Consider the following 11,145-nt stretch of genomic DNA (forward strand, 5'->3'; position numbering starts at 1 on the left):
AGCCCAATAGACGGAGATAATTTTTAATAATTAATTACCCCCGAGTCCCTCAATGACCCGCTCTGGTCGCGGCCACACCTCCCGGAAGTCCGCGTTTCCCGCCCTCTCTTTCCATTGGCCACCGCTTAGCACTTCCCTATTTCTATTGGTTCATCTGCACGTCAGTCAATACCGCCCCGCCCCCAGCGCCCGACCGACAATCACCGGCGGATGCTGCCGGCAGCGCTGACCAATGGCGAGCGGCGCGTTTGGGCGGGGCGGGCGGAGGACGCGCGGCGCTGATTGGCCGGGGCGGTGTGAGGGGCGGGGCCGGAGCCGGGGTGGCAAGATGGCGGCGGAGCCGGTGGAGCTGCACAAGCTGAAGGTGCCGCTGGGAGCGGGAGCGGGGCCGGGAAAACGGCGGGGAGACAGCCGGGACAGAGCCCGGGAACCGGGACAGCCCCGGGGGGAGCGGGGAAAGCGGGGACGGAGCCCGGGAACCGAGACAGCCCCGGGAGGAGCGGCTGGGACTGAGGGAACGCGCGGGGGAACGGCGGGAAACGGGCCGGGGGCTCTGGGGGGACTCTGAGGGTCCCTGAGGGGGCTCTGAGGGTCCCTGAGGAAGGTCTGAGGCTTTGAGGGAGCCCTGAGGGGGCTCTGAGGTGGTCTTGAGGGAGTTCTAAGGCGGCCGTGAGGGTCTGAGGGGACTTTGAGGTGTCCTAAGGGGGATCTGGGAGGGTTTTGAGGGGATTCTGAGAGTCGGAGGGGTCCCTGAGGGAGCTCTGAGGGTCTGAGGGGGATCTGGGCGGACTTTGAGGGGTCTCTGAGGAGGCTCTGAGGGGGATCTGGGGGAGTTTGGGGGGTCCTGAGGGGGATCTGGGGGGCTCTGAGGGAGCTCTGAGGGTCTGAACAGACTCTGGGGGGCTCTGAGGGTCCCTGAGGGGGATATGGGGGGCCCTGAGGGGGTCCTGGGTGGGGGTCTTGAGGGGGATTTGGAGGCATCTCAAGGTCTGAGGAGTCCTGAGAAGGATCTTTGGGCCTGTGAGGGCCCCTGAGGGGGTCGTGGAGTTGGTCTGAGGGGGCTCTGAGAGGGTCCTGGGGGGCCCTGAGGGGGTCCTGGGTGGGGATCCTGAGGGAGATCTGGGGGATCTTTGGGTCTGAGGGGTCCTGGGTGGGGGTCCTGAGGGAGATCTGGGGGGCCCTGAGGGGAATCTCAGGGTCTGGGGGGGATATTTGGGTCTGAGAGGGTCTTGGGGGGCTCTGAGGGTCTGAAGGGACCCTGAGAGTCCCTTGGGGGGGTTCCTGGGTGGGGGTCCTGAGGGATCCCTGGGTGGGGGTCCTGAGGGGGCCCTGGGGTGGTTCTGAGGGTCTGAGGAGGTCCTATCTGGGCGAGGGTCCTGAGGGGGGATCTGGGGCGGGTCCTGTGTGGGGGTCCTGAGGGGATCCTGGCATTGGTCTGAGGGGGATCTGGGTGGGGGTCCTGAGGGGGTTTGATGGGGGATCTGAGGGGGTCCTGGGTGAGGGTCCTGAGGGGGATCTGGGGGGGTCCTGTGTGGGGGTCCTGAGGGGATCCTGCCGTTGGTCTGAGGGGGTCCTGGGTGGGATCTGGGTGGGGGTCCCTGAGGGGGATCTGGGGGTCCCTGAGGGGGATCTGGGGTTCCTGGATGGGTGTCCTGAGGGATCCCTGAGGGGGTCCTGGGTGGGATCTGGGTGGGGGTCCCTGAGGGGGATCTGGGTGGGGGTCCCTGAGGGGGATCGGGGTGGGGGTCCCTGAGGGGGATCTGGGGTTCCTGGATGGGTGTCCTGAGGGGGTCCCTGAGGGGGATCTGGGGGTCCCTGAGGGGGATTTGGGGATCCCTGAGGGGGATCTGGGTGGGGGTCCCTGAGGGGGATCTGGGGGTCCCTGAGGGGGATCTGGGGTTCCTGGATGGGTGTCCTGAGGGGGTCCCTGAGGGGGATTTGGGGGATCCCTGAGGGGGATCTGGGTGGAGGTCCCTGAGGGGGATCTGGATGGGGGTCCCTGGGGTCTCCTGCATGGGGATCCTGAGGGGATCCTGGCGTTGGTCTGAGGGGGTCCTGGGCAGGGGTCCTGAGGGGGATTTGGGGGGTCCCTGAGGGGGATTTGGGGGTCCCTGAGGTGCCCCCCGTGCCGTGCCCAGCTGGCAGAGCTGAAGCAGGAGTGCCTGGCACGAGGGCTGGAGGCCAAGGGCAACAAGCAGGACCTGATCCACCGCCTGCAGGCCTACCTGGAGGAGCACGGTGGGTGCCCCCCAAAAACCCCCAACCCCACAGAATTCCCCAAAAAAATCCTTGTTTTTTTGGGGGGATTTCAAAGAATTTTGCCACTCTGACCTTTCCCTGCTTTTCTTTCGCAGCTGAGGAGGAGCCCAACGAGGAGGACGTGCTGGGAGAGGAGATTGAGGTGAGGATTTTTGGGATCATCCCGATTTTCTGGGGGGTTTGGGCTGGGAATGAGGCAGCGTTCCAGAATTTCAATCATTTTTACATTTTCACCGTTTTTTTTTGGGGGGCTAAACCCGCCGGGTTTGGTGCCTGGGACGCTCCCGTTCTTCTGTGGTTTTCCGTGGGTTCCCTGTGGATGTTATGGGTTTTCCATGGATTTCCCATGGATTTCCCATGGATTTTTTGGTTTTTTATGGATTTCCCATTAATTTTATGGGTTTTTTAATTGATTTCCCATGGATTTCCCATGGATTTTTTGGGGTTTTTAGGGATTTTCCATGGATTTCCCATGGATTTCCCATGGATTTTATGGGTTTTCCGTGGATTTCCCATGGATTTTATGGGGTTTTTATTGATTTCCCATGGAGTTTCTGGATTTCCCATGGATTTCCCATGGATTTTATGGGGTTTTTATGGATTTTCCATGGATTTTCCATATTTTCCATGGATTTTATGGGTTTTCCATGGATTTCCCATGGATTTTCCATGGATTTCTCACTGATTTTATGGATTTCCCATGGACTTTCCATGGATTTCCTATGGTTTTCCCATGTGGATTTCCCATGGGTTTTCCATATTTTCCATGGGTTTTATGGATTTCCTGTGGATTTTCCATGGATTTCCCATGGATTTTATGGAGTTTTTATGGATTTTCCATATTTTCCATGGATTTTATGGGTTTTCCATGGATTTCCCATGGATTTTCCATGGATTTCTCACTGATTTTATGGATTTCCCATGGACTTTCCATGGATTTCCTATGGTTTTCCCATGTGGATTTCCCATGAGTTTTCCATATTTTCCATGGGTTTTATGGATTTCCTGTGGATTTTCCATGGATTTCCCATGGATTTTATGGAGTTTTTATGGATTTTCCATATTTTCCATGGATTTTATGGGTTTTCCATGGATTTCCCATGGATTTTCCATGGATTTCTCACTGATTTTATGGATTTCCCATGGACTTTCCATGGATTTCCTATGGTTTTCCAATGTGGATTTGCCATATGGATTTTCCGTATTTCCCATGGATTTTATGGGTTTTCCATGGATTTTTTTATGGATTTCCCATGGGTTTTATGGATTTCCCATGGATTTCCTGTGGATTTCCCATGGATTTTATGTTTTTTATGGATTTTCAGGAGGAGGAGCCCAAGGCGCCGGAGCCGCCGGTGAAGGTGGAGGAGGCGCCGGCGAAGTCGCCCGACGTGTGAGTGAGGAGAATTCCCAGGAAAAACCTGGGAATGAGGGGCTGGAAAAAGGGGAAATCTGGGGAATTTTGGGAATCCCAAATCCCTCTGGAGCATCCCTGATTTTTTTCCCAAACATTTTCCAGCATCCAGGAGAAGAAAGTGGTGAAAATCTCCTCGGAAATCTCCCAGATGGAGGTAAAACCAGTGGAAAATCCCAATTTTCTAAAAAATAAAAATCCCAATTTTTTTTTGCTGGAAAATCCCAATTTTTTTTTTTGCTGGAAAATCCCAATTTCCCACTGTAAATCCCCAAAATTCCCTTTTTTTTATTTCTCCCATTTCCCAGAGGATGCAGAAAAGGGCCGAGAGGTTCAACGTCCCCGTCAGCCTGGAGAGCAAAAAGGCAGCGAGGGCAGCACGGTGAGCCAGGGAAATTTGGGAATTTTTGGGGAAAATTGGGAAGTTTTGGGGGAAAATTGGGAATTTTGGGAGGAAAATTGGGAATTTTGAGGGGAAATTTGGGGATTTTAGAGGGAAATTTAGGGATTTGAGAGAGAAATTTGGGAATTCTGGGGGCAAATTTGGGAATTTTGGGAGGAAATTTGGGAATTTGGGATGGGATTCCTGTCTAGGAGGGCTGGGCTGGAATTTCCAGAGGATTCCAAATCCTTGGGATCAGGGAATTTTGGGAAAAGGGATTTTGTGGGATTTTGGAGGAATTTTTTTGGAATTTTACTGGACTTTGTCGGGATTTGAAGGATTTTTGGGGAATTTTGTGGGATTTTTGGGTGTTTTGGGAATTGTTCATCCCTGGGATTGGGGAACTCTGGGAAAAGGGAATTTATGGGAATTTTGGCCCTAATTCCCAAAATTCCTGCATTAATTCCCATTTTTTTTTTTTCATTCCCACAGGTTTGGCTTGGCCACAATTCCCACAAAAGGTGAGGAGAGAGAACTCTTGGAATGGGAATTTTGGGAATTCCTGAAATTCTGGGAATTCCCTGGAATTGCAAATTCCCCTTTTCCCACATTTCTGGGAGCAGGACTTTTGGGATTTGATGGAAAAAACCCCCCAAATTTTCCTGGATTTTTCTGAGATTTCTCATCCCAAAAAAAAAAAACCAGAGTTGGGATTTTCCTGGAATTCCTGAGAACTTCCAGTTCTGGGCTGAAATTTGGGAATTTTTGGCCAATTCCTGATGGGAATTTTCCTCCTTTTCCAGGGCTCTCAGGAGACTCCAAACCCACGGTGAGGAAATCTGGGATTCCCAGAGAATTTGGGATATTTGGGTGGAATTTGGGGAATTTGAGTTGAATTTTGGGGAATTTGGGGAATTCTAATGGGAATTTTGGGAATTTGGGTGGAATTTTGGGGAATTCCAATGGGAATTTGGGTGGAATTTTGGGGAATTTGAAAGGAATTTTGGGGAATTTGAGTGGAATTTTGGGGAATTTGAGGAATTCCAATGCGAATTTGGGTGGAATTTTGGGAATTCCTATGGGAATTTGGGTAGAATTTGGGGGGATTCCCATGGAATTTTGGGAATTCCCATTTAATTTTGGGAATTTGGGTGAAATTTTGGGAATTCCATTTGGGAATTGGGTTGGAATCTTGAGGGATTTAGGGTGGAATTTTGGGAATTCAGTTGGAATTTTGGGATCCCAGCTGGAATTTTGGGTTGAAATTCCCCAAAAAAAGCCCCTGGAATTTTCCCAGGAATTTGGGGAATTTTTGGAAGTCCCAGGGATCCCAAATCCCAAATTTCCTTTTCCCAGATAAACCTGGAAAAGCTCAAGGAAAGGGCCCAGAGGTTCGGCCTCAACGTCTCCTCCCTCTCCAAGAAGGTGAGATTTGGGAATTTTGGGGAATTTTGGGAATTCTGGGAATTCTGGGAATGCCAGGGTGCTCTCCCCACCCCAGGATTATCCCAAAATTCCAAATTTTCCAGTCCTGGGTTGGGTTTTTTGAGAATTTTGGGAATTTGGGTTTTTTAGGAATTTTGGGGATTGGGGTTCTTGGGAATTCTGGGGTTTGGATTTGTGGGAATTGGGATTTTGGATTTTGGGGTTTTTGGAATTTTGGGTTTTTGAGGATTGGGTTTTTTGGGAATTTTTGGGTTTGGGCTTTTGGGAATTTTGGAGTTTTGGGGATTGGGGTTTTTTGAAATTTGGGGTTTTTGGGAATTGGGGTTTTGGGGAATTTTGGAGTTTGGGTGTTTTGGAATTTTGGGTTTTTGGGGATTGGGGTTTTTGGGAATTGGGGTTTTTGAGGATTGGGGGTTTTTTTGGGAATTGGGGTTTGGGGATTTTTGGAGTTTTAGGTTTTTGGGGAGTTGGGATTATTGGGACTTTGGGTTTTGGGAATTGTGGTTTTGGGGAATTTTGAGGTTTGGGTGTTTTGGAATTTTGAGTTTTTGAGGATTGGGGTTATTGGAATTGGGATTTTTTGGAATTTTGGGGTTTGGGAATTTTGGAATTTTGGGAATTTTAGGACTTGGGATTATTGGGAATTTTGGGGTTTTTTGAATTTTGTGGTTTGGGGGATTGGGGTTTTTGGGGATTGAGGTTTTGGGAATTTTGGGGTTTTGGGAATTGAGGTTTTGGGAATTTTGGCTTTTTGGGAATTGAGGTTTTTGGGAATTGGGGTTTTTGGGAATTGGGGTTTTTGGGAATTGAGGTTTTGGGAATTTTGGCTTTTTGGGGATTGGGGTTTTTGGGAATTGGGGTTTTTGGGAATTGAGGTTTTTGGGAATTTTGGCTTTTTGGGAATTGAGGTTTTTGGGAATTGGGTCATGCAGGGATAATGGCAATGTTTCCCTGCCCTGGAATGGGATCAGGAGGGATCCCAGGGATCTGTTCCCAACATTCCCAATCCCATTCCCAGAGTGAGGAGGATGAGAAGCTGAAGAAGAGGAAGGAAAGGTTCGGGATCGTCACCGGGGCCGGCGCCGCTGAGGACTCCGAGGTGGGACTGGAAATTCCTGGGATTTGGGTCAGGAATTCCCAGGATTTGGGGCTGGAATTCCTGGGATTTGGGGCTGGGAAATTCTGGGATTTGGGGCTGTAATTCTGGGATTTGGGGCCAGAATTCCCAGGATTTGGGGTCAGGAATTCCCGGGATTTGGATCAGGAATTCCCAGGATTTGGGGCCAGAATTCCCAGGATTTGGAGCCGGGAATTCCCAGGATTTGGGGCTGGAATTCCCAGGATTTGGGGTCAGGAATTCCCAGGATTTGGGGTCAAAAATTCCCAGGATTTGGGGACAAGAATTCCCAGGATTTAGGGTCAGGAATTCCCGGGATTTAGGGTCAGGAATTCCCGGGATTTGGGGTCAGGAATTGTTGGGATTTGGGGTCAGGAATTCCCAGGATTTGGGGTCAGGAATTCCTGGGATTTGGGGCTGGAATTCTGGGATTTGGGGCTGGAATTCCTGGGATTTGGGGCTGGAATTCCTGGGATTTGGGGCGAGAATTCCCAGGACTTTGAGCCAGGAATTCCTGGGGTCCCTGGGCTCCTCCCAAAACCCCCTCCCAATTCCCAACCCTTGAGAGATCCAGGGATTTTGGGGGGGATTTTCCATGGATTCAGGGCACATTTCCCATGGATTTAGGGAGCTTTTCCATGGATTTGGATCCAATTTTCCAGGAATTTTGGGGCCTTTTTTCCCAGGAATTCAGGGCTTGGAATTCCCTGTGTTTTGTACCATTCTTCCTCAGGAAACCCCCCCCCAAAATCCCAGGATTTTCCCACATTTTGGGATCAAAAATTTCCCCATTCCCACCCCTTCCCCTCTCTTTCTCTTTCCTGGGATTCTCCTCATGGATTTCTGGAATTTTCTCTCTTTTTGGCCTTTCCCAAATCCAGGCAAAGAAGCGGAAAAGGGCGGAAAGGTTTGGGATCGTCTGAGCTGCTCCGGCCTCTCCTCAGGTCAGGAATTCCCTTTTCCCCCATTCCTGATTTTCCATGGAATTTCCAAACCCCCCATCCAGGGAATTCTCCTTCCCTTGGAGGATTTTGCTCCTCAATTTTTGAATTTTTTTCCTGAAAAAATGGAAGGGAAAAGGGGGAAAAGGAGGAGCGGGGCTTGGGAAAGAGGGAATTCCCAAATCCTGGGCACAATTCCCAAAATGTCGGGGTTTTCCATGGATTTGGGGCTCATTTTCCAGGGATTTTGGGGCTCATTTTCCAGGGATTTTAGGATGTTTTTCCAGAGATTTTGGGGGCAATTTTCCAAGGAATTTGAGGTTGTTTTTCCAGGAATTTGGGGTTATTTTTTCCAGGGATTTGTGGCCATTTTCCCAGGGATTTTGGAGCTCTTTTCCCAGGGATTTTGGGATATTTTTCCAGAGATTTTGGGGCCATTTTTTCAAAAAAACTTGAGGTTGTTTTTCCAGGTATTTTGGGGTTGTTTTTCCAGGGATTTGTGGCCATTTTCTCAGGGATTTGGGGGCTCTTTTCCCAGAGATTTTGGGGCCATTTTTCCAAGGAATTTGAGGTTGTTTTTCCAGGGATTTTGGGGCTGTTTTCCCAGGAATTTGGGGTTGTTTTTCCAGGGATTTGTGGCTATTTTCTCAGGGATTTGGGGGCTCTTTGTCCAGGGATTTGGGGTTATTTTTCCAGGAATTTTGGGGTGTTTTTCCCATGAATTTGGGGCTGTTTTTTCCAGGGATTTGGGGGCCATTTTTCCAAGGAATTTGGGGTTGTTTTTCCAGGATTTTGGGGCTGTTTTTCCAGGGATTTTGGGGTTGTTTTTCCAGGGATTTTGGGTTAATTTTCCAGGGATTTGTGGCCATTTTCCCAGGGATTTGGGGCTCATTTTCCAGGTATTTATGGCCATTTTCCCAGGGATTTGGGATTATTTTTCCAGGGATTTTGGGGGCGTTTTTCCAAGGATTTTGGGCTGTTTTTCCAAGGATTTTGGGGGCCGTTTTTCCAGGATTTTGGGGTTATTTTTCCCGGGGATTTTGGGCTGTTTTTCCAAGGATTTGGGGGCTGTTTTCCCAGGGATTTTAGAGTGTTTTTCCATGAACTTGGGGCTGTTTTTCCGTGAATTTGGCGTTGTTTTTCCGTGGGTTTTGGGGGGGATTCACGGAGCAGCTCCCCTGGGAATCACGGCATCCCAACCCTGTGGGATTTTTTAGGGATTTTCCCATGAGATCCAAGCAGCAATTCCAGAGATTTCTTGGATTTCCAGGTGGGCCTTGCCTGAACCCTTCCCCTGTTGAAGACTTGAGCTCCCAGGATTTGGAATTTCGGGAATCTCATCCCGGAGCCGTGGGAGCGGCGGGGCCGGGGCCAGCCCGGAATTCCGGGGCCATTCCCAGCCCCAGAGATTCTATTTTTTTGGGAATTCTCCATTTCCCATCCTCGGGAACCTCAGAAATTCCCAGGATGCTCCTTCCCATCCCCAAAATCCTCCGTTTTTCCCGTTTGTTGTTTTTTTTTCCCGTTTTTTTTCCCCCAGGTTTTGTATTCCCGGTTTTTTGTATTTTCCCAGTTTTCCCCTCGGAAGGGTCAGCACTGCCCTCGTCCCACATTTCCCAATAAAAATCTTCCCTTTTCCAAGGAAATCCCATTTTATTCCAGGGGTTTGCATGCAGGGCTGGAACTGTGGGAATTCCCTCCTTTCCTGGAATATTCCTGAGGTTTTCCTGGAATTCCTGGTCTTGAATCCACCTTTGCTTGAGGTTTTCATGAGGTCTTCCAGGAATTCAATTCCTGCAGTTTTCCTGGTGTTAAAATCCAGATTTCTCTGAGATTTTTCATGAATTTCCAGTGTTAAATCCCGTTTTTCACAATGATTTCCAGGAATCCCCGGTGTTAAATCACGGCTTTCCCGAGATATTCCAGGAATCCCTGGTGCTAAATCCCGGTTTTCCAGGATTTCCCGGTGTTCAATCCCGGTTTTCCCGAGGTTTTCCAGGAATTCCTGCAGTTTTCCTGGTGTTATCCAGATTTTCCTGAGATTTTTTTTCCAGGAATTCCCGATGTTAAGTCCCAGTTTTCCTGGTGTTCAATCCCGGTTTTCCCGGTGATTTCCAGCAATCCCCGGTGTTCAATCCCGGTTTTTTAGGGATCCCCGTTGTCAATCCCGTTTTTCCCGGTGTTTTCTATGAATCCCCGGTGTTAAATCCTGGATTTCCAGCAATTCCCGGTGCTCAATCCCGTTTTTCCCGGTGTTTTCCATGAATCCCCGGTGCTCAATCCCGTTTTTCCCTGTGTTTTCCATGAACCCCGGTGTTAAATCCCGGGTTCCCATGAATTCCCGGTGCTCGATCCCGTTTTTCCCGGTGTTTTCCATGAATCCCCGGTGCTCAATCCTTTTTTTCCCGGTGTTTTCTATGAATCCCCGGTGTTAAATCCCGGTTTTCCATGAATCCCCGGTGCTCGATCCCGTTTCTCCCGGTGTTTTCCGCAATCCCGCTCCCCTCTCCGTCCCCTCGGTGCCGCCGCCGCTCTCTCCCGGTGGCCCCGGGCCAGGCGGGCTCGGCCGCGGCCGCGTTCCCGGCGTTAATTGCGTTAATTGCGTTCATTAGCGCCCATGTCGCCGCCGGGCCCGCGGCCGCTGTCGCCGTGGGTGGCCCCGGATGTCCCCGGGCCGCGTTTGTGTCCCCGGGGCTCCGAACTAGGTCAGGGCAGCGGGGCCGGCAACGGGGAACGGGAATGGGGGGAAAGGGGAGCGGGGAAAAGGGGAATGGGAAAAGGGGAAAAGGAAAAGGGGAGTGGGGAAAAGGGAATGGGAATGGGGAAAAGGAGCGGGGAAAGGGGAGTGGGGAAATGGAAAAGGAGAATGGGGAAAGGGGAACAGGGAAGGGGAATAGGGAAAAGGGAATGGGAATGGGGAAAGGAAAAATGGAGAAGGGGAACGGGGAAAGAGAAAAGGGGAATGGGGAAAGGGGAACGGGAATGGGGAAAAGGAACAGGGAAAAGGAGCGGGGAAAGGGGATGGGAATGGGGAACAGGGAAAGGGGAATGGGAAAGGGGAATAGGAAAAGGGGAATGGGAATGGGGAAAGGAAAAATGGGGAAGGGGAACAGGGAAAGAGAAAAGGGGAATGGGAAAAGGGGAAAGGGGAATGGGAAAGGGGAACAGGAAAAGGGGAATGGGGAAAGGGAAAGGGGAACAGGGAAGGGGAACAGGAAAAGGGGAATGGGGAAAGGGAAAGGGGAACAGGGAAGGGGAACAGGAAAAGGGGAATGGGAATACGGAAAGGAAAAATGGGGAAGGGGAATGGGGAAAGAGAAAAGGGGAATGGGAATGGGGAAAAGGAGAGGGGAAAGGGGATGGGAATGGGGAACAGGAAAAGGGGAAAGGGGAAAGGGAAAAGGGGCATGGGAATGGGAAAAGGGAATGGGAAAGGGAAAGGGGAACAGGAAAAGGGGAGTGGGGAAAAGGGAATGGGAATGGGGAAAAGGAACGGGGAAAGGGGATGGGAATGGGGAAATGGAAAAGGAGAATGGGGAAAGGGAAAGGGGAACGGGAAAAGGGGATGGGAATGGGGAAAGAAAAA

The 11,145-nt window shown here is 50.7% G+C and overlaps 1 protein-coding gene across 1 annotated transcript; it reads left to right on the forward strand.

Moving 5' to 3' along the window:
• Nucleotides 1–308: 308 nt before the first annotated feature.
• LOC134431334 (SAP domain-containing ribonucleoprotein-like) lies at nucleotides 309–9,205 on the forward strand. The gene is made up of 12 exons (XM_063179326.1): nucleotides 309–364; nucleotides 2,139–2,238; nucleotides 2,355–2,401; nucleotides 3,585–3,652; nucleotides 3,779–3,830; nucleotides 3,982–4,055; nucleotides 4,548–4,576; nucleotides 4,859–4,884; nucleotides 5,412–5,480; nucleotides 6,520–6,600; nucleotides 7,500–7,562; nucleotides 8,830–9,205. Exons 1-11 carry the CDS (start codon nucleotides 329–331, stop codon nucleotides 7,539–7,541), a joined length of 624 nt encoding a protein of 207 aa, XP_063035396.1. The 5' UTR covers nucleotides 309–328; the 3' UTR covers nucleotides 7,542–7,562; nucleotides 8,830–9,205.
• The last annotated feature ends 1,940 nt before the right edge of the window (nucleotides 9,206–11,145 follow it).

Source organism: Melospiza melodia, chromosome 31 (genome assembly GCF_035770615.1).
Source record: "Melospiza melodia melodia isolate bMelMel2 chromosome 31, bMelMel2.pri, whole genome shotgun sequence".
Classification (NCBI taxonomy): domain Eukaryota; kingdom Metazoa; phylum Chordata; class Aves; order Passeriformes; family Passerellidae; genus Melospiza; species Melospiza melodia.